The sequence below is a fragment of the Natrix helvetica genome (genome assembly GCF_964273705.1).
Source record: "Natrix helvetica genome assembly, chromosome: 1".
NCBI classification, from domain to species: Eukaryota; Metazoa; Chordata; class Lepidosauria; order Squamata; family Natricidae; genus Natrix; species Natrix helvetica.
The window spans coordinates 192,488,011-192,509,394 of NC_138548.1; the positions used below are offsets into that span (position 1 = coordinate 192,488,011).

General features: G+C 42.2%; 1 protein-coding gene across 1 annotated transcript in view; it reads right to left on the reverse strand.

Moving 5' to 3' along the window:
- KRI1 (KRI1 homolog) overlaps nucleotides 1–19,655 on the reverse strand; it is a 50,112-nt gene extending 30,457 nt beyond the window's left edge. Inside the window, exons 1-9 of the mRNA XM_081949859.1 lie at nucleotides 19,471–19,655; nucleotides 19,316–19,380; nucleotides 18,604–18,709; nucleotides 16,354–16,456; nucleotides 10,156–10,204; nucleotides 9,999–10,033; nucleotides 9,060–9,156; nucleotides 2,436–2,513; nucleotides 1,738–1,865 (exon numbers count right to left, since the gene is read on the reverse strand). Coding sequence (XP_081805985.1) covers nucleotides 1,738–1,865; nucleotides 2,436–2,513; nucleotides 9,060–9,156; nucleotides 9,999–10,033; nucleotides 10,156–10,204; nucleotides 16,354–16,456; nucleotides 18,604–18,709; nucleotides 19,316–19,380; nucleotides 19,471–19,555 — 746 coding nt within the window. The 5' untranslated portion in view covers nucleotides 19,556–19,655. The remainder of the gene's footprint in view (nucleotides 1–1,737; nucleotides 1,866–2,435; nucleotides 2,514–9,059; nucleotides 9,157–9,998; nucleotides 10,034–10,155; nucleotides 10,205–16,353; nucleotides 16,457–18,603; nucleotides 18,710–19,315; nucleotides 19,381–19,470) is intronic.
- Between the last annotated feature and the right edge of the window lie 1,729 nt (nucleotides 19,656–21,384).

The window sequence follows — 21,384 nt, forward strand, 5'->3', positions numbered from 1 at the left end:
GAAGCTTCTCTCTAGCCATCTGCCCCACACTGTACATGATTTTATACATTTCAGTGACATCATCCTTCAGTTGCTTTTTCATAAATGAAACAGATTCATCCATTCAGAGAGATGGTGTTGTAACCCTCAATCATTCTATCAGTTTTTTTCACACTTATTCTATCACTTCTTGTTTCAAATGTGGCTACCACATCCACTTTAGTACTCAAAATTCCAAATCTGAATGTCTCACAGAGGTATCAAAGAGTATTATGGTGTGGTCAAGTTTATTTTCAATCCCTTTCCAAATGATCCTTAAAACAGAATTGCCTTTTTTATAGCTGTTGCAAACCGAGTTACATCCTTAATGAGATACTACCGTGTTTTCCCAAAAATAAGACAGTCTTATTTTCTTTTGCCCCACAAAATATGGCTTCGGCCTTATCATCAGGGGAGGGCTTATTGTTTTGTGGTAGGCAGGCAGCTGCTCTCTTGCAAGCGGACTTCCGAAGAGCTGGGCACAGCCTCAGGATCAAACAGCTGTGTTGTGCTATCACAGCAGCGCAACACAGCAGCCATGAAGTGACCACGCTCACAAGAAGTCACCCGGCAAACCCCCTTTCCAGCCAGGCACAGCCCCGTTCGCTGACCTATGGGTATTGCCAAGCTGTATGAATGCCTGTTCACTGCCCCCTAGCTCCCACGGCTTGGTGCCTTCAGAATGCCCCTAGGTCAGTGAATGGGGTTCTGCAGGGCTGGAGAGGGAGGTTGAGCAAGCGGCTTCCGGCAGTGACCATTCTGGGAGTACGCTCTATGATTGTGGGCCGGCTACCAGCAGAGCGTATTCCCAGAGAGTACAACCATAGAGTGTACTCCCAGAGCGGCCACTGCCGGAAGACTCGGCATTCTACCTCCATGGTTTGGAAGCCACAGAAAAAGCCAAGCTGGGATGGCGGCGGCGGCAGCAGAGGTGCCCTGGCTTGCAGGGAGAGTTGGGCAAGGGCATCGTGAGGCTGGGAGGCACGCGAGCGGGGATTGGAAAAGCCGCTTGCAGAACCCCCCCTCTCCAGCCATGCAGAGCCCCATTCACTGACCTAGGGACATTCCAAAGACACCAAGCCGCGGGAGCCGGGGGGGGTGGCGAACAGGCACTCACATGGCTTGGCGATACCTGTAGGTCAGTGAATGGTGCTGTGCCTGGCTAGAAAGGGGATTTGCCGGGTGACTGCTCGTGAGCATGGTCACTTCATGGCTGCTGTGTTGCGCTGCTGTGACAGCGCAATACAGCTGTGCCTGGCTCTTCGGGAGCCTGCTCGCAAGAGAGCAGTTGCCCGGCAACCCCCTTCTCCAACTGGGCACAGTGCCGCTCACCAACCTAGCAGTATCCTGAAGGCACCAAGCAACACGAGCGCCTTTACCCACCCACCCCAGGTTCCCACAGCTTGGTGCCTTCGGGATACCACTAGGTCGGTGAGCGGCGCTGTGCCTGGCTGGGGTTGTCCAGGGGGCTTATTTTTGGGGGAGGCTTATATTTTTGCTCACCTGAAAAATGTGGCATGGCCTTATTTTCAGGACATGTCATATTTTCAGGGAAACATGGTAGTGATAACCTCAAAGTTTTTATACATAAATTTGAATATAGATCTGTGTAATACATTATTAGTAGACTGAGAAATCAATGGATTCTTTTCCTATTAGCTCACTCTTTCTCCAATTTTGAAGGGGAAGAAAAAAGTCAAAAGCTTAAAAAGTATTGACCCTTTTTGTTGATGCTCCTCCTCCTCCTCACTGCTTCCTTCCTTATAACATTGGTTTAAGATATAATCTCTCAGAAACTGCTCCCCTTCATCCAGTTTTGGATCATTCCAGTACATTTTCAGTGGTATCTGTGGAGATAATTAGAAATACACAGATGAAATCCAAAACATATTACTAAGAATGAAAACGTGAACAAGAATCACCATTAAATTGAAAGATAACTGCCAGCCCACTTTCTTTACTCAGGGATGATCTACAGAACTCTTTTATGACCATTTTATCCTAAAACCATGGAAGGTGGTGGACAAATTATGAGACACAAAGAACCCTAACAAGATCTTTCAAGTTTTTGGTTTTTTGATATGTCATCTTCATAATGAGCCTTTTTCCTTCCATTATTTTATTGCAACAAATTGCAATTAAAATTAGCCAGAGGATGATCAATAAAAGAAACCACTCAAATGGTAAAGAATAAAGTCTGTCCTTCTTCCCTACTTAGTACTCTCAAATGGAAGTTCTAGATCAGTAAATAGATTATTTTCAGAGAATAATCCAAGTCAGTTGAATAATTGTTATCTGGATTTACAGGACCTATTAAATCACCAAGAATCAATTATATGCTAAACCAAAATAACTTCCAGTTATTCCAACCCATTTGTACAGTTATCCACATCAATTGTCCCCAGCCCTTTACTAGCCAGATCTTGAAGTTCATTCTCTGCTTCTAGCTTCTTTTGACCTTTCAACCAGCTGATATAGTCTGCTTCCTCATGTTCCTGGAAGAAAGAGATTAAGTGTTAAACTGACAACACTAACACCCCTTTACAATTCGAGCATTATGTTGTGGGGATTTTTATTTACATTTTTAATTACTTTCAAATTCATCCTTGAGTTAGGTTATTTTTAGTCAAAATATTTGTACTTTATTTTGCCCTTAAAAATACCAATATATATTTAAATATATATTATCCTTTGCCTCATGATGTCATATCTGCCATTTGTCATTGGCAGTTGACAAAACTGGATGGCCAAGTTCTCATAAGACAGTTGAGTAAATGATTTATTCAGCACAACAGCAGAGAATCAGCAAGATGTAAAGCTGCTCCAATTGAACTGAAAATAATTAAATTTCCAGATATTCCAGCTTTGTTGGCTGAAACTAGTTTAAATAGCTTGTTCGTAAATATTTAGTTATTCTATAGCAGGCTGTCAAACTCCCAGCCCGTGAGCCATATGCGTCACGCACTGGCCACGGCCACACCCAGTTTAGCGGGGGGGGGGAAGTCCTAATACGTCACATGACACCACAATGATGACGTGAGTTTGACACCCCTGTTCTATAGTAGAGTCTACTTGAACTTCTATATACTACATATAGTTTGAATGATCCCAAAGATTTTATACCTCTATCATTACCTTTTCTGCAAAAATAAAATAAAATAAAAATCCGTTTGTGCATCTTCCCTCTTTTCAACTCTCTCCTCCATTTCCTCCTTCAAAATGCTATTTTATATATCATCACTAGTTATTAATATTTCTTGGAAGTGTTTTCTACATTTCTAGGCAGTCTGGGTTTTTTTTTTAAGTTTTTTTTTCTTCATTTTCATACAAATACCACATGTATACCATTACATACAACACCATTTTGTATTATTAAGTAGTATGTCAATTCGTCTTACCATCAACCCCCAAAAACTATAATTGGCTCTTCTGCTCTCCATATACCATATTTATATCTTATCCATCACTTTCTTCTCCCTCTCTCCTCCTCCCTACCTCCTTTCTTCCCTGTCATCCTTCTCTTCTCTATTTCCCCTTCCTCTCTCCTTCTCCTCTTTCCTCTTTCCACTCCTTTCTCTCCTCTTCCCGCCTCCCTCTACCCCCGTGATGGCGAACCTATGGCACGCATGCCACAAGTGGCACGCGGAGCCATTTGTCGGGGCACGCAAGGCGCTGCCCTGTCAGCTGGCCAGCGCGCATGCGTGCGCTGGCCAGCTGAGTTCATCTTTTTAAAAGCTATTTTTCGCCTTCCCCAAGCTTCAGAGGCTTTATAGGAGCCTGGGGAGGGCGAAAAGAGCCTCCCCCCCGGAGGCTTCAGGGACCGTCTGGAGGCTTCCCTGAATCCTTCGGAACGCTTAAAACCACCCTCCAAGCAAACCGGAAGTCAAAAAAGGTTCGCCATCGCTGCTCTACCCTCTCTTCTTCCTCTTGCCTCTCTCATTTCTTTCACACTCTTCATCTCATTTACATGGTGTATTTCAGCATTGGAGCAGGCTCTATTTAATGTTGATGGTATTAGTAATTTCATTTCAATACACATCTTTCATATTAATAATTTTAACTTATATCCTCCTTTAAAACAAAAAAGTATACATATATAGCAATTATATTTTGACACACACACACACCAACTTATTTTTTGGCTGAAATGTAGACCTGGTTACAATTTCCAGCTATTCTCATCATAATATTGTATAGATACATCATTACATGCCCCAAATTTTTAGTTCTCTCTTTATAATCTCAATAATTTTCCTTTATAAGTATATTTCAAGTTCCCCCTCCATTTTTCTATATCTTTTCTTAGCTTACATTTAATTATCTTTTAATTACAATCCTTGCTATTCAATGCTTATTACAATTCTGTTGATCTGCTATATAAAGCAACAAGCAATATGCACCTCACTTATATTCATCTTCTTAAAAGTTCTATATGTATCCATATTTCATATACTTTAACTTATATTTGATTATCTTTTCATTATCATATTCAATCAATTAGCAACTCAGTTTAACTATCATGTAAAAGAGTAAATCACATATCTCTATTATTTTCATTTCTTCCTAGTGAGTCTTTTACTCCAAACTCTAAACTCCTTTTTCTTTCTACTGGGTATATATTCTTCCTTCTCAAACTTTTCCATCACCCCCTGCTCCCTGTCTTCTCTCCCTCTTTTCTCTTATCACTCCTTTCTTTCTTCTCTATTCCTGTCTGGCCATTTCCTTTCCTTTCTTCTATAATCCCTTCCCTTTTCTTTGTTGGGACATATCCCCCCACTTTTCAATTTTCCCTGTACCACTGTCAAACCCAGTGAAATCTTTTGTCTGCTTTTTATTTTCTATTGCTTCTGTAATTTCACTACCTTCCCCTTCTTCTTCCCTTGCTTCTTTTTCTCCTTAATTTCTAACTTCAAAATTCTAAGTTTAATTTTAATGACTCATGCATATTTTTTATAATTTCATGTATTTCTTCAAATTCCCAACTTTCCATAATGTCCAGTTCAAAAGTTACAGTTAATTATAATTTAAGTTCCAGAGTTTCTTCTTATTTCCCAATTCTATATTCCAGTTCTGCTGAAGTAGAGAGAAAGAGAAAGGGGGGGGGCATTCTTCTTTTCCACCACAGCCACAAATTCAAACCCTTCTTACTTTGCTTTCTTTGTTCTTCCTTCCGGCAAATAGCTCCAGATTCTTTCAATTCAATGATTTTCAACAATACAACTCGATATTTTAAAATGCCGTTTTAAATCCAGGAAAGATAGAATTACCATATTTTTCGGAGTATAAGATGCACCGGAGTATAAGACGCACCCAAGTTTTGAAGAGGCATTTTTTTAAAAAGTAGGTAGGTAGATAGAGGGATAGAGAGGGAGAGAAAGAGAGAGAAATACAGTAGGTAGGTAGGGAGAGTGAATAGTTAGGTAGGTAGGTAGGTAAAGGGATATTTATAGAGAGAGATAGAAATAAGTAGGTAGGGAGGTAGGGAGAGAGTGTGTAGATAGGTAGGTAGGTATATGGATAGAGAGAGAGAAATAGAGAGATAGAGACAGAAATACAGTAGATAGGTAGGGAAAGAGAGAGAGTACGTAGGTTGGTAGATAGAGGGATAGAGAGAATAGAGAGAGAAATACAGTAGATAGGTAGAGGGGAGAGAGAGAAATATAGTAGGTAGGTAGGGAGAGAGCGAGTGTGTAGATAGGTAGAGGGATAGAGAGAGAGAAATAGAGAGAGATAGAGAGAAATACAGTAGATGGGGGGGGAGAGAGAGAGAGAGAGAGAAGGTAGGTTGGTTGGTAGGAAGAGGGATAGAGAGAGAAAAATAGAGAGAAATACAGTAGATAGTTAGGGGGAGAGAGGGAGAGTAGGTAGCAGTGGTGGGTTCCTGCCGGATCGCACCGGATCGCGCGCTCCCTTTCGGCGCTAAACCCGGAAGTACGGTGTTGCCCCGCCCCTGGCGACGGGACGACGCTTGCCTGCGCTCCACCAGCTCGGCTGGGAACGGAGACGTTTCTCTGCCCAGCAATGTCTTCAGTGGAGTGGTGGCAGCCTGACAGGCTGAGCCTGCGTCCCTTTCAGGCGCTCCGCTCCGCTGAGGAAACGTCTCCGTTCCCAGCCGAGCTGGTGGAGCGCAGGCAAGCGTCGTCCCATCGCCAGGGGCGGGGCAACACCGTACTTCCGGGTTTAGCGCCGAAAGGGAGCGCGCGATCCGGTGCGATCCGGCAGGAACCCACCACTGGTAGGTAGGTAGGTATATAGGTAGATAGAGTGGGATAGAGAGAGAGAAATACAGTAGGTAGGGAGGGAGGGAGAGAGAGAGTAGGTAGGTAGGTAGGCAGATGTTTCCAGGTGTATTTATCCATGTGTTGGAGAAGGAAATTGCTGACAACCTGTAGCACCTAAAACTTTGTTTCTGCTGGCACAGCACTTGACTAATGTAATTCTCATCAACCACACTAATTAAACAGCATTCCGAAAGGGGGAAAAAAAGTTTTGCACTCTGCAATCCTCCCCAAAACGGGCCCATTTTTTTTTAAAGGCATGGGGGGGACTTGCAGAGTACTCCGAGGGGGGGGGGGCAAAAACGAGCAAAAAACCAGCCCATTTTTTGTGAAAACGGCCCCTTTTTTTTTTGTCAAAAATTGCATGCATAGTGCTGCTGGGAACTGGGGGTAGCAATAAAACGGTCCGTTTTTCATTCATTTCAGCCTTCCCCAGCCCCCAGGAGATCTCTGAAAGCCTCCATAAGGCTATGCACGGCCATTTTGGTGAAGGGGCGGTGCTTCAGGAGGCAGAAAATGCTGTATTCAGTGTATAAAACGCACCCAGATTTTCAGCCTCTTTTTAGAGGAAAAAAGCTGCATCTTATACTCCGAAAAATACGGTATGAACAGAAAAAATAATGCTTTTTCTTGATTTTTCCTCTTGTTATCTTCCACCTCTCATTGATTAGGGTTGCTTAAGATATGTAAATTAGAAGAAGCTCCAACAAAGCAAGTCTATTTTTAGCTTCCATTCCTTCCTCCTTCTATTCCCCTGTGAGGTTCCCAATTGTCAGTTAATCTCTTTTAAAGACACAATCTTTTCAGATCCATATTCAAAGTTTGTATTTCACTGGGTTAGTCAATTCTCACTTCTATCTCCAAGTTGTTTAAAGCTCTTTGGGCTTAATGATTTAAACCACAATATTTTTTCCTTCTTTTTCTTCTTTCCACCAAAATCCGAATCTATCCTTTGTTATTTTCTACTCGCAAGAATCTTTGCCTTTCCAAATTCTGATTTGTGTCAGTTGGTTATTTAAATCTTCTCACGAGGCCTCATCACTCCTTCCACACACTGCTGCTCAAATGCTTAGTCCAGAAGCTTCAGCTTTGTAGCGACCATTTTACAATGTCGCCTCCCATGACACTGATTCAGAGAACTAATTTCTGACCTACAATGAACACGTTCCTCTAGGTCTGATGAGATGCAGCTCCTTCTTCACTTTCTCTCCAGGAAAGTTCTGATCCAAAGATCCTCGGCATCAGTTTATCAGTTTATCAGCCAGAATTCACATAAGGCTCTTCAGAGCCCAGTTTTTTCTGTCTATCTTGCTGAGGTACTTCCGATCCCTCCGGCAGTCTGTTTTTTAAAAATCACATGTAGTTCTCAATTTACAGTTCACTTAGTGACTGTTCGAAGTTACAATGGCACTGAAAAAAGATGACCATTTTCCATACTTATGACCGCTGCAGCACTCCCATACTCCCATGATTTACATTTGGATGCTTGACAGCCGGCTCACATTTATGACAGTTGCAGAGTCCCAGAGTCATGTGATCCCCCTTTGCAATCTTCTGACAAGCAAAGTCAATGGGAAAACCCGATTCATTTAACAACCATGTTACTAATTTAACAACTGAGGTGTTTCACTTAACAAATGTTGCAAGAAAAGTTGTAAAATGGGGCAAACTCACTTAACAAATTTCTCACTTAGCAACATAAATGTTGGGTTCAATTGTGGTTGTAAGTTGAGGGCTACCTGTACACCAAAAAGAAATCTGCAATGATCCAATACAGACTGGAATAACCATGGACATTACAGTGAGATCTGTACTCCCTGCATTTTTTTATCCATTCCTTTGTTTGCTCAGAGAAGTATAAAAATAAAACAATGTTTGACTAATATAATTCACTGGGATTCAGTTGTTCTAAGTCAGCAATGGCGAACCTTTTTTGGCTCGCGTGCCAGAAAGGGGGGGAGCACAGGGGGGTCGTGTGCAGGCATGCCGCACCCATAATGCAACGTGTGATCCCCCCCAGTGCGCATGCGCGCACAACGTGCGACCCCATTTTTACATGCTTTTTTCGCCCTCCCCAGGCTCCAGAGGCTTTATAGGAGCCTGGGGAGGTCAAAAAGAGCCTCCCCCCCCCCCGAGGCCCTCCGGAGGCTTCAGGGACCATCCGGAGGCTTCCCTGAAGCCTTCGGAACGCTTAAAACCACCCTCCGAGCAAACCGGAAGCACTTCCGGTTTGATCGGAGGGTTGTTTTAAGCATTCCGAAGGCTTCAGGGAAGCCTCCGGATGGTCTCTGAAGCCTCCGGAGGGCCTCGGGAGGGGGGAGAGGCTCTTTTCGACCTCCCCAGGCTCCTATAAAGCAAGGCACTAACCCTACCCAGTGAAGCATCTCATGAGAGGCCAGTGTATTCTATAATACAGATAAATTGCATAGAAGATTCCAAGAACACATTCACTATCCTATTTCTTTTAAAGAAAGGGTATCTGAAATATTAGAAACACGTCATTGTTGAGAACCTTTGGAATATCAGAAATGGTCAAGAAAAAGTCATCTTAGGAAGAAGATACCCTCTGTGACATTCAAGTAAAGTTCCTCCCAATCTGAAGAGATTATTACTATTTCAGACAGCCTGGAGAACTAAATGGAAAAAAAATATGTATTTCCCATCTTTCCCCCTCAGAAACTAAGTAGCTGAGTTCCAGAACAGTATCCTGCTTAGATGAGAAAAAGAAAGACCTAAATAATACTACCTCATATAGACACATACTTTCTCTTCCTTACTTTTAACCCGTTTCTGAAGTAGAGCTGAAGAATTGCCATTATCACCTTCTTCTTCATCACTTTCTAGCACAAATTTTCGGAAGCTGCATCCAAAACAAAGATAGATTTAATATAATATAAAGTGCTTTTTGAGGTTAAAAATTAATACAACACAGCACATAGTCACAAACATTTACAACTACAATAATTAGATTCAATTAGTAAATTGCAATACTTTTATCCATGGCTTATCAATTAAGTAACTGGTTTCATTAAACCACTAATACAGAACTATAATTTTCTAATGAGAACTGGGTTCAAAGAAACAAAGCCAGGCAAATTACATTTTGGTTCAATGGAATGTTCAAATCCAACAAAAAAGAAATTCTCTGCTCCAAACAACCTCAGTACTTAAATACTTCAGTTGCCACCAAATATTCTTTGCTTATGGACAAACACAACTCCAGAAAAATAAAGTGAAACTGAAATAAACTTCAAAATCTATCATTACTCAATCTTAAGAGATACGTAAAAAAAGATGGACAGTTTAATGAGCATATAGAAAGTGCACTAAGCAAATATTAAAAAATTATACCTTACTCCCCCAACGCTAGAGGTGGGTTTCTGCCAGTTTAGCCCAGATCGAGAAAACTGGTAGTGGCGTTGGCAGGAGGCTCCACCCACCTGTCCGGATGCTTCTGCGCATGCGCACAAGCGAATCAGTAGTAAAAAAATTGGAAACCCACCACTGCCCAATGCCTATGTAGGAACAGTGTTCCAAGATGATTTACTCCCAAATCACCTCTCTTTTTTTATAGACATTTATCATTTGGAGGATACGTACACATATTGAGCAAACAGCATGAAGATTTTGAACCACCCAAGTTGTTTCCATTGAGTTCCTAGTTTTCAGACAGCTAATAACTACAATGAATTCTTGCCTTACCTCTCCTTCAGCTCCTTCTGTTCTTCTATATAAGTCTGGAAAAAGAAGGCAGGGAAAAAGAAGATTTACCCGGAAACTTTACATATTGCTAGAACAGTTTATGAGAGGATTGAGACTTCAAATTGATATACTCCTTGCAGACCCCTTCCAGACTCACCTGTTGCTTTTTAACTGTTATCTCTTCTTCCTCTTCATCTTCATATTTGCTGCAGAAAAAAAGAACGAGTTGACCAATCCTTGCTAATAAAAACTTGAAATGAAACAAACCAAATTATATGTAGCCTTTAGGTAAGAATGTTCAGATTGACAGATGATCAGAGTAAATAATATATGGGATGCTTGGAATTGTTGAGTGGTGTATAGCGGAAGTCAGGGGGGTGGGTTTGATTGGGAGGTGGGGGAGGGTTAGGGTGGAGGGTGGGGAAATATATATGCGTAATAAATTTAGAAGATGGGATTAATGAGATATTGCTATTTTAAGAGAAACCTATATTATGATTTATATATGTTTAATTAATTTAGATGATGGGGTTATTGGGCTATTGTTACTTTAAAAGAATCTTATACTATGATTGTTGGGAGGCGAGGGGGCACAATATTTGAATGAGAAATCTATTTTAAGACGGGGGAGGGGAGGGGGTACAGTATTTGTATGTGATTTACATTATATGGCGGGGGGGTAAAAAGGAGGAAAATTTGTTTGTATAAAACTTTTAATAATAAAAAAAGAAAGAAACCAAATTATCATAACTGACTGACAAACCATACCCAATGAGTAGGTACCAAGGCTAATTAAGTATCAAGTGCACCCCAAGTCCAATAAGGCCGTGAGGACCCCCTCTTATTCCCGAGGCATCAAAATCTCCATAGGGATGGTGGTGGCATCTATCACTGGGTCGTCTTCCCCTTTGCTATCGCTTTCATAGTAGACCAAGCTGGGCTGATCGTGGGTCGAAGTTCCCTTCACTGGATGAGGGGGAGACCTCCAGGCCCTGTTGTGCCACCCATATTTTCTCTTTCGGCTCTGCGGCTGGTTTCCTTGGCTTTGGCTGGGCCAGGGCTTGCGATGCAAGATGCTGGCCACAGCACAAGGCAATTGGCTGCTTGGTGACTTTCCTTCCCACATCAGAAACATGCTCCTGGGCTCCAGTGGGCTTCTCCTCTGTAGTAGGAGGGTGCACCCCCTTTTCCTCTACAGGGCGCCAAGTGTCTCTCAGGCATTCAGCGGGGCCGGTTCTCATGTGCCACATGTTCCCAGCACTCCATCAGGTCAAGCTCCACATTTGTGGCTAACTGGTATCACACTCGAAGGTTGAGGTAATTGTGTTATAGCTTCTTGTTCAACCTCTCCCTGAACTGGTAGACCAGTATACGCTCAGGTCAATCTCCCAAGTGAATCAGCAGACTACAAAAATCTTGGATGTACTCTGCCACTGGCCGCTTGCCCTGCCATAGGGAGTGGATGTGAGTCTCTGCTCGCCAGCTGTTTAGGATCTTTGCATCTGTCCCACAATGCATGCATGAAAGCATCCAGGTCTTGTAGCTCCAGAGCCCCCTCATCATGGAGAGATACCAGTTATCCTGCCGCACTGCCTTCTGGTTTAGTTCCAGACCTGGCTCAAGAAATAGGCCAAGTTGTCTGGTTGCCCATCGACTCAGATGGTTAGGGGAGGTGGCAGTTGGTCCTCTTGCATCAAGAAGTATCCAGGTGGCAACCCAACTGCAGTCAGGGTTGTCAGGAACCCCAGCTGCCGCTGGAGCTGCGTGTGCCGGCCCCTTTCCCACCAGTGGGAAGGCAGTGGGGACAGAAGCCACTGTTCCTTTGCTGGGGGGCTATCACTGCCCCAAGTAGGGGTGGCACCATCGGTTGCAGGAGGATGGGAGATGGGGTAGGCGCCATTGGCTGCAGGAGGGGAGATGGTTTAGGCAGCAGTTTCATGGTACTCATCCCAGTTCCCGCAGTTCTGGCCCTCATTGAGGTAGCTTCCCAGACTTCCAGCCTGCTGAACGTCTCCTTCAGCTATTCCATTGAGAGACTGTTAACCACGGCTGGAAACTTCCACTCAGTTGGGTAATCCCACTTAGCTGCTCACCTAGCATTCCCCTTGCTCCCCTGGGTCACTGTGATTCCAAGATGGATGTTGGTGCTCCACTTCCACCGTCTGCCCCATGTGACTTGCCATTGGGGCCTGAATATGATCCTTACATCGCTCTCTCTCCCCCTTAAACATGGGCTGTTGCTCCGGTTTCTCAGCTCTGTTTGGGGCATGCACCAGCCATTTGCATTTTGGCTTTGGCTTCAGCTGCCACTGGGGCCTCTTGAGAAGGGGCTTGGCGCCCTCCATCTGTTTCTTTGTCAGCTGCCGACATCTCGAAGCTGCCAACTTCCTGGTGTAGTCCAGGTAGGCGGCTACATGGACAGCTGGCTCGATGTCAACTGTCCAGTTGGCGAAACCCAAGAAGGGAACTACTGGTACATTATTTTACCAAGAGTATAAAACTTTATTGAATAAACCACACTGGCACAGAAGAAGTGAAACCAGACCTGGTTTCCTGCACAAAAGCGAGTGTAGTTAATTCCCACTTTTCACTACGGCCACTCACAGTCCAAAACGTCCACCAATCATTTCTGTTCATTTGTTATAAAAAACAGCCAGCCACACCGGGACATCTGCCAGCATATCTCACAGAAGCCGACAAATGCTTGAATACCACTCTCTCACCCCTGCATTCCATTCACCCGTCTCCCTGTTATTGTCAAACTGCGAGCAAAGGAAGAATGTAGGTGAACATGAGAATCAGTGTTGACAAAATCTCTTAAACAAGTCTTCACCTCTTGTAGTGCCATGCATGGCTTTCAATGACAGCAGTTCCTGTCATGTTTGTCAAACTTTGCACATCCCATAATCGTAAATGGCCAGTTGGGCAGTTTTTGTTATATCCATCGTCTCATCACAAGCAAGAGATAAAAATTGAAAATCTCCTACAAAATCCTTGTGTTTTTCAATATATTGCACTAAGTCAGTAACCTACTCCAAGGTTCTTCAAGACAAATTAACATTCTGAAACAATTTTACTTTGTCTGGTGATAACAACTCCACAGCAGATATCATGATTCTTTCACAAATTCTCCCTCTATATGAGGCCTGAGCTTCTTTGCAATTAGTTTGCTCATTACACAACTTGTCTAAATAACATTGTCTCTGTCCAAGGCCTAGTGAAGGTGGCTTGTTGCAATTCCAAACTCCAAAGAAGAGCACTGATTTTATCCAGATGCATTTGGCCTCCCAATTCATTGCAGTTAGCATGTTTTGAGCTGTAATTACACTCTTCAAGTTCAACAAAAAAATAATCATTTCTCTATTTCTCTTGGAAAGAACAACACTCAGCATCAGTTTTTTTCTTTGTAGTTGCGATTTGCAGAATATCACACCACTTAAGTTTGACTAACTATCCAGTATGCATGTGTGTCACCAGTGAGTTATTTTGCTTTGATCCATTGCAACGTATACAGGCTGCGGACAACTAACAAGAAGCTTATGTGGCAGGGTATGTGCATATGTAGCAGGATTGTCATGTAGTCGTATGTGTCCTACCTCGTAATGGATATTCCTTGCTTATCCATCAAAATTTACATTATTATTATTATGATTCACTTAACATAAATGTATGTTGCTATGAAAAAAGCTCCTAAATTTATTGAATTTCGAATCCCACCTGCGGTTGCCTTGGCAGGGCCAGACTAAATGACTTCACAGGTCTTATACAGCCCGCAGGCTGGATGTTCCCCACCCCTAATGCTCCAAATGAGTGGAGAATATTGAGTCATGTAGCATGCCACAAAAGAGTGGCCGTGGGCTGGATCTCTCATTCTTATCAACACCAATTGGAAGCAGCCTTACAGAAAGGAGCCTAGCACAAAACTGTCACCCAGTTTTCTAGGAGTAAGTTTAAATACTGGAGTATAATTTGAAAACTTTACATACATTGTATGAAATTATGCAGGCTATATAAGGATCTCATAATCATCTAATTTTCTCACAAATATTATCACAGCCTTATTTTTTTAAGCTACCACTTAAGTATTTATATTTTTCCTTGTGCTAGATAATGGAATTTTTTCTAGAATAAGGAATCAGTATGGGTAATAGGACAAGCAGAATTTGTGTTGGGTGAGATTATAAACCAAGGAACTGGCTACAAAGCAAGTCAAGCACTGTTTATACTATCTAATTGCTGCTACATTATTTTAAACTAATGCACATAGGGACTGGGATATTACAGACAGACATCAACCTACAACCATTCAGTGACCATTTAAAGTTATTACAGCACTGTAATACAGTGATTTATGACTGATCCTCGCACTTACAAACATCGCAGTATCCCTATGTTCACATGATCAAAATTTAGATACTTGACAACAAGCATATATTTATGATGGTTGTAGCATCCTGGGACAATGTGATCCCATTTGTGAGCTTCCCAGTCAGCTTCCAAAAAGCAAAGTCAATAGGAAAAGTTTAACAACCACAATTCACTTAACTTCAGTTAACAACTTAACAACCATGGCAAAAAATATTGTAAAATCAGGCACATTCTACTTAAAAATCACATTGTTGGCAATAGAAATTTTGGTCCCAACTGTGGTTGTAGATTGTATAGTGTATCAATGAATATTAAACATTACATGCCTAAGAAATGACATTAAAAATTAGCAGATAGCTTTCAGGAAATCTGTTTCATAGTCACTGCATTTCTTTCAATGTGTATCCTCATTGAGTGCCTATTTCCTCTCTTATAATTCCTACTTTGACAGTGAATGTAAATACAAAGATTAATTCTTCCTGCTAATTATCCCACTGCCTGGGTGAGCATTTGAAAGGCAAGGCACTGGGGGGGGGGGGGGGGGGAGAAAAACTGAAATAAAATCATAAGCACAGCATTGATCGTGAGATTTTCCACTTATTTAGTTCCTGGTCCCAATCCAAATTGTGGTTGTTAAATGAGAACTACAGTTACTACTTAAAAAATACTTGAACACAGAGGATATGTACTTCAGTCAATCAGAATCAGAATAGAGGTGGAAGGGACCTTGGTCATCTTCTAATCCAGCACCCTGCTCAAGCTGGAGATTTTCAGACAAGTGACTGTCCAGTCTTTTCTTAAACTCTTCCACTGATGAAGCATCTATAGCTTCTGAAGGCATAGCACTGGTTAATTGTCTTTATTGTTATGAAGTTTCTCCTTAAATCCAAGTTGCTTCTCTCCTTGATTAGTTTCCATCCATTGTTTCTTATCCTGCCTGGTGGTGCTCCAAGATTTCTTAAAGGTATGATACAATGGTTCTGAGATAACATCTACCAGCTCCTTCAGAACTCTGGGATGTAAATCCCTTAGATCCTGGTGATTTATATTCATCAAGGTCAGAAAGATGTTCTCTTACTATTTTCATGCTTATTTTAATTTTTATTTGTAGTGTCTTTCACAATTGTGTTTTTGGGCTAAAGTCTTTTTGTGTGAAAACTGATGCAAAGCATTAAGCAGTTGTGCAATCTCTCTACTGCCTGTTATCTTCTTTAATGGACTGGTTGTTTCATTGACTTTTTATCCTGCTATTTATATGTTGAAAGAAATTTTATTATCTTTGACTTTTGTTGCAAGTCTTCGTTCATTCTGAGCCTTTGCTTTCCTGATTTCATCTCTGCAGATTAGGCTATCTGGTGATATTCAGCCTTTGTTATGTGTCCCTCTTTCCATTTTTTATACTTATCCTTTTTCTTTTTATTAAAGAGATGGTTGTGCAACCATGCTGGTTTCTTCTTGGATTTTTTTTTCTTTTCCAGTGGTATTGTGTTGGACTGGATTTTTATGATCATATTTTTCAATGTTTTCCACATTTCTTGTTTTCCCCTTTAGGATTTTTATTCATGAAAATTTGCTTAGGTTTTGAATTTGTTAAAATCCGCTCTTTTAAAGTTTAAGACACTAGTTGGATTCTATTCTATTGCAGGGGTCTTCAAACTTTTTAAACCGGGGCCAATTCCCAGTCCCTCAGATTGTTTGGGGGAGGGGGGGCAAGACCGGGCGGGTGGGCATGGCTAGGTGGTCATGTTACTGGGTAGACGTGGCTAGGTGGTCATGTGATTGGGTGGGCATGGCCAATTTAACAGTCCATTTTGCCAATTTAACAGTCCATTAAACAATACACACAAATTAAACTTCCATTTGTTTTGCTCCTGGGGGTGTTTTGTTTGCTTTTCTTTGCATGTTACTCTTTTGGTTGACTTTTCTTTTTACTACATCGTTTTTTGTTTAGTGGTCCACTTCTGTGGTCCAACTTTTTATGTCTTACCCTGCCTTCTCCACCATAACTTTTCTCTCATAATCCTTAAGTAGCATGGGCTTTTCTTTCTTCTTTATGTAAGTCTTCTTAGAAACAGTGGCTGAGCAAGAATCTGAGAAAAGAATCAAGCATAACTGATCACCTGAAACTTCTAGTAAAGCTAAATCATTACCCAACCCAAATACAACCTGCATTATGCCCATGCGACTCTCCTCATCCATAGACCTCTCTGCCCTTTGTGGTATACAGAGGAATTGAAAGGGATGAAGAGACTACAAGAGTGCTACTCACAAGGGATGAAGGGGGAGACTGAGGTCCACCTGAAGGGGCATGCTGAGGAATTTGCGGATTTTCTGGAAGATAAAATCGACTTCATTCCCAGTTAAATGTCAATGTGGGTCCGGTGGAAGTCTGAGGCAGGTTCTTACGCTGTTATCTTACGCTGTTATCTGAGAACAGTTTGACCCTGTCGCTCCTGAGGAAGTGGACATTATCCTAGGGAGTATGTATGCAAGCACCTGTGTTTTAGATCCATGTCCCTCCTGGCTTGTGAAAGCTTCCTGGGAGGTAATAGACATGTAGACTCTGGCAGTGATTAATGCCTCCCTATAGAAGGGGGCAGCACTTTAAGGAGGCAGTGATCCACCCTCTTCTTAAGAAGCCATAGCAGGATTCCACCCTGTTGGATAATTTCCAACCTGTCTCCAATCTTCCGTTTTTGGCGAAGATGGTTGAGAAGATGGTTGCGCGGCAGCTCCAAAGGTTTCTGGATGAAATGGATTATCTAGACCCCTACCAGTTAGGATTCAGGCCTGGATATGGCACACAAACAGCTTTGGTCATGCTTTTGAATGATCTCTGGCAGGAGTGGGATGGAGGTAGTGCATTCATCCTTGCTCTACTTGACCTCTTGGTAGCTTTTGATACCATCAACCATGGTATTCTTCGGGAGCAGTTTTGTGACATGGGAGTGGGAGGACCTGTGCTATCGTGGTTTACTTCCTTCCTTTGGAGCCATTCTCAGTCAATGTTGATAGGAGAAGAGAGATCCAGCCCTCAGCCACAGGGCTCGGTACTCTCTCCACTCCTGTTCAACATTTATATGAAGCCATTCGGTAAGATCATCCATCACCATGGACTGAGGTATCATCAATATGCTGATGATACTCAGCTGTATGGCTCAGCCTGGGGTGAGTTAAGCGATGCTGTGTCTGCCCTCTCACGGTGCCTGGACGCTATTAGGGGCTATATGAGGAGCAATGGGTTGAAACTGAATCCTGGCAAGACTGAGTGGCTCTGGGTTTGGGGCTCTTTGGCCCATGGAGAATTGTCACCTTTGGTCTTGCATGAGGTGGCACTACCCCAAACAGACCGTGTGTGCAATCTTGGGGTTCTCCTGAACTCATGACTCCTGCATTAAAAACAGATGGCAGTCGTGGCCAGGAGGGCCTTTGTGCAACTGTGGGTTGTGTGCCAGTTACACCTTTTCCTGGACCAACAATTCCTACTCATGGTCACTCATGTCCTAGTCACTTCCCGTCTTGACTATTGCAACATGCTCTACATGGGGCTGCCCTTGAAAAGCATCCAGAAGCTCCTTTTGGTGCAAAATGCAGCAGCCCGCATGGTTTTGTGCAGACCTTGGTGTGCACATGTATCACCTCTTCTGCGGGAGCTGCATTGGTTGCTGATTTACTTCCAGGCACAATTCAAGGTGCTAGTTGTCACCTTTAAAGTCCTTCATGGCTTGGGACCAGGTTATCTGTGGGACCATCTCTTGCCGGTCATATATATCTGACCCATTAGAGCGGGGAGGAAAAGAATGCTGCAGGTCCCATCCACTAGGGAGATACAACTGGTGGGATCCAGAAGAATGGCCTTCTCCGTATTGGCTCTCTTTCTCTGGAACATCATTCCCCCAGAGATTAGAATGGCCCCCACTCTAACACTCTTCTGAAAGGCGCTAAAGACCTGATTCTACCAGAGGGCCTGGGGAACCCAGAGCAGGATGGAGCCCATTAAATGGCTGGTATGATGTGTTATCACCAGGTGGGGAGGGGGGGGCTATTATATTATTAATTTATCATTTGATTATTTACACACACACACACACACACACCTGTAAACTACCTTGGGTTGCCATGTGCTAATAGGCAGCAATATAAATATTCAAATAAATACATATGTATGTATATATATATTTGGACAAAGCCATTGGACAGTTGCCTTAATCCCCCCAAAATTGTAAACAATACTCACCTTCCTCAGTGTAGAAAGTGACATTCTTTTGATAAATTCGGGGATCCTTTGTTTTTAATAAGCCTAACATGGAATAAAAAGCACGTTCCAGTTTGGGGTCAAGTTCCTATCATGGAAGGAAAGAACCACCAGAGGTGAATATTAACATTTCAAGAAAAAAAAAGGTCTGTGGTACTATTTTCCAATTTGTCCCAGCAAAGATAGAACCCCCAAAATATAGACAACAGAAAGCTCTATAGACTGCCCTTTATAAGAGAGTCCCTTAAGAGGTCTGACCCTAATGTTCTTCAAAAGAGCCCTGAAGACATGGCCCTTTCTCCAGAAAAGAGCTTTATCCAGTGCTAATTGCTAAGAATTCTGCCTAGCCCTCTCCAGGGCTTTTTGCTTTTAATCTTGCCCATCACGGATAATTCTCACTGAGTCGAAGGCATTAGAGATAAATTCAGAATTTAGAAATTTAAATTATAAGCAGCACTTCTAGGAAGGTGATAAAAACCGTGCCCCTGGGAGCAAACCCCCCTTGAGAACTCTGGGAAGGCAGCGTTTCACTTGCCGAGAGAAACGGCCCTTAAACTTCATCCCAAACGTAGCTCCGAGTGCTTTGGAATTTCAGTTTTCAGAGCAGCAGGGGAACACCACCCGTCAGGAAACGTAACCCGATTCTCCCGGATTAACAGAAATGAGGGCTTCTTGTCACTCAACGCCTACCCACCTCCTCTTCGCTAGACGCCGACTCGGAACTCGAGACTTTATCCTCTTCCCCATATTTGTCCTGCACTGAGGGAGCGAGAAATCAGGCATAACAATTAGACAGCGCGGTAACAAATCCCCCAAAGCCCAAACCCGACCACATTGTCCACCACTCACGCCGCTGCAGCTCCTCCCGACGCCGGTACTTCCCATAACGTGCAGCAAACGCCGCGTTGACCCGCAATGCCGGCTGGCCAGACATCGTGTTACCACTCAGGCCTACTGTGTTGAAAGCAGGTTTACTTCCGGGTCGCTCAGCACGGAAAGGGTTGGGCTCACCAGCGGAAATAATTGGATGTTCTCCCAGTCGCCGGGAAGTTATCAATCAACTAATTGTTCCACTGGAGTGAGTGCTTTGGAGGCGGGGCCAATTAGACTACGCAGAACCTGCCCGATGTTAATATTGAGTAGATGGGGTGAACGTCCTTAACGTAACTGTTCTCAAAACGGGGCAGAATTCCAAAACGGGATGTTAAAAACCTAAACGCATTATTATTTAAGAGCTTCTACTGGATTGAACATATCAAGCACTATTTTAGAGATAGTAATGTATGGTTATAAAATGTAAAAAGTATTTTGTTTTTCATTTCATCTGTATTTAAATTACCTATTTTTTTTCTATACGTAGATGTTTGTGAATGCGTACACAGATGCACGCAAGAATAAAGTTTTGTACGTCTGATAGCTTATTTATTTATAAATCGAATTTATTGGCAGCCCTACTCATAAACTGAATTCAATAAACTAAAAAGACAGAAATGAGGTGATGGGTGGCAGGGAGAAAGTGGAACTGCTGAATTCATTATTTGCATCTGTCTTTATGCAAAAGAAAAAACAATCCAACCTATCAAAAGCAATATCATAGGTGACAAAACAGGAACACAAGTTAAAATAGGCAGGAAAATGTAAGAGAACATCTATCCACTATAATGAGTTAAAATTGCCAGGACCAAATGGATTACATTACAGGGTTCTGAAGGAACTGACAGACATGATCTCAAAACCACTGAATAAAATATTTCAAAGCTGGAACATCAGGGAACTACCAGAGGACTAGAAATGAATTGATGTTCCAATCTACAAAAAAAAGTGGATCCAGGAAACTACAGACCAATTAGCCTGACATCAATACCTGGGAAGATCCTAGAAAAGTTAATCAAGTGACACATTTGTGAGCACCTAAAAACAAACTACAATTACTAGAAGCCGGCAAGGGTTTGTCACAAATAAATCATGCCAGACATTCTTGCCTTCTTTGACAAAATGACTAAATTAGTGGTTAAGGGAAATGCTATGGACATAGTTTATTTAGATTTCAGTAAGGCATTTGACAAAGTAGACCATTTACTTGGTAAGGTAGAACAATGTGGGGTAGATAGACTACCATTACCAGATTGCATCACAAATGGTTACCAACCACACTCAGTGGGTTCTCAATAGAACTACATCTAGATGGAGGGAAGCATGCAGTTGAGCTAGAACATGAATTTGCAGAGAACATCAAGCTGGGGGGAATAGCTAACACTTTAGATGATACAAACAAGATTCAGGAGAATCTTGAAAGACTTGAATATTACTCGATAACTTATTGAATAAAACAATAGTTCTTCAGTAGTTAATTGCTGTCAAGCAAAGTGTTAAAAGCAGGTGTAGCAACATGAAGCCTTCCTGATTATGTTAAATTCTGTCATTCTCAACTATTGGCAATATAGGTTAGGCTGATGAAAATTGAAATCTGTCATTTGGAAAATTACAACTACTTCTCCTGGTTAATAAGTAATCCTAATTGAATTGCTGTATTCATACATGCCAATTCCTGGTAAATTAACATTATTAACATGATTTACTAAATTATAACCAATCTCTGTGGAGTCATGCTAAGTAAAAATGCTAATCAACTATATTTTATCTTACCAGGTACCAAAAGCAATCCATGGTTTTGTTTACAGTTTTGTGTATTGTGTGAACCCATAATATTAAATTAAATAAACCACAAGTAATTTACATGTAGTAAACATGTTTTATGAATAT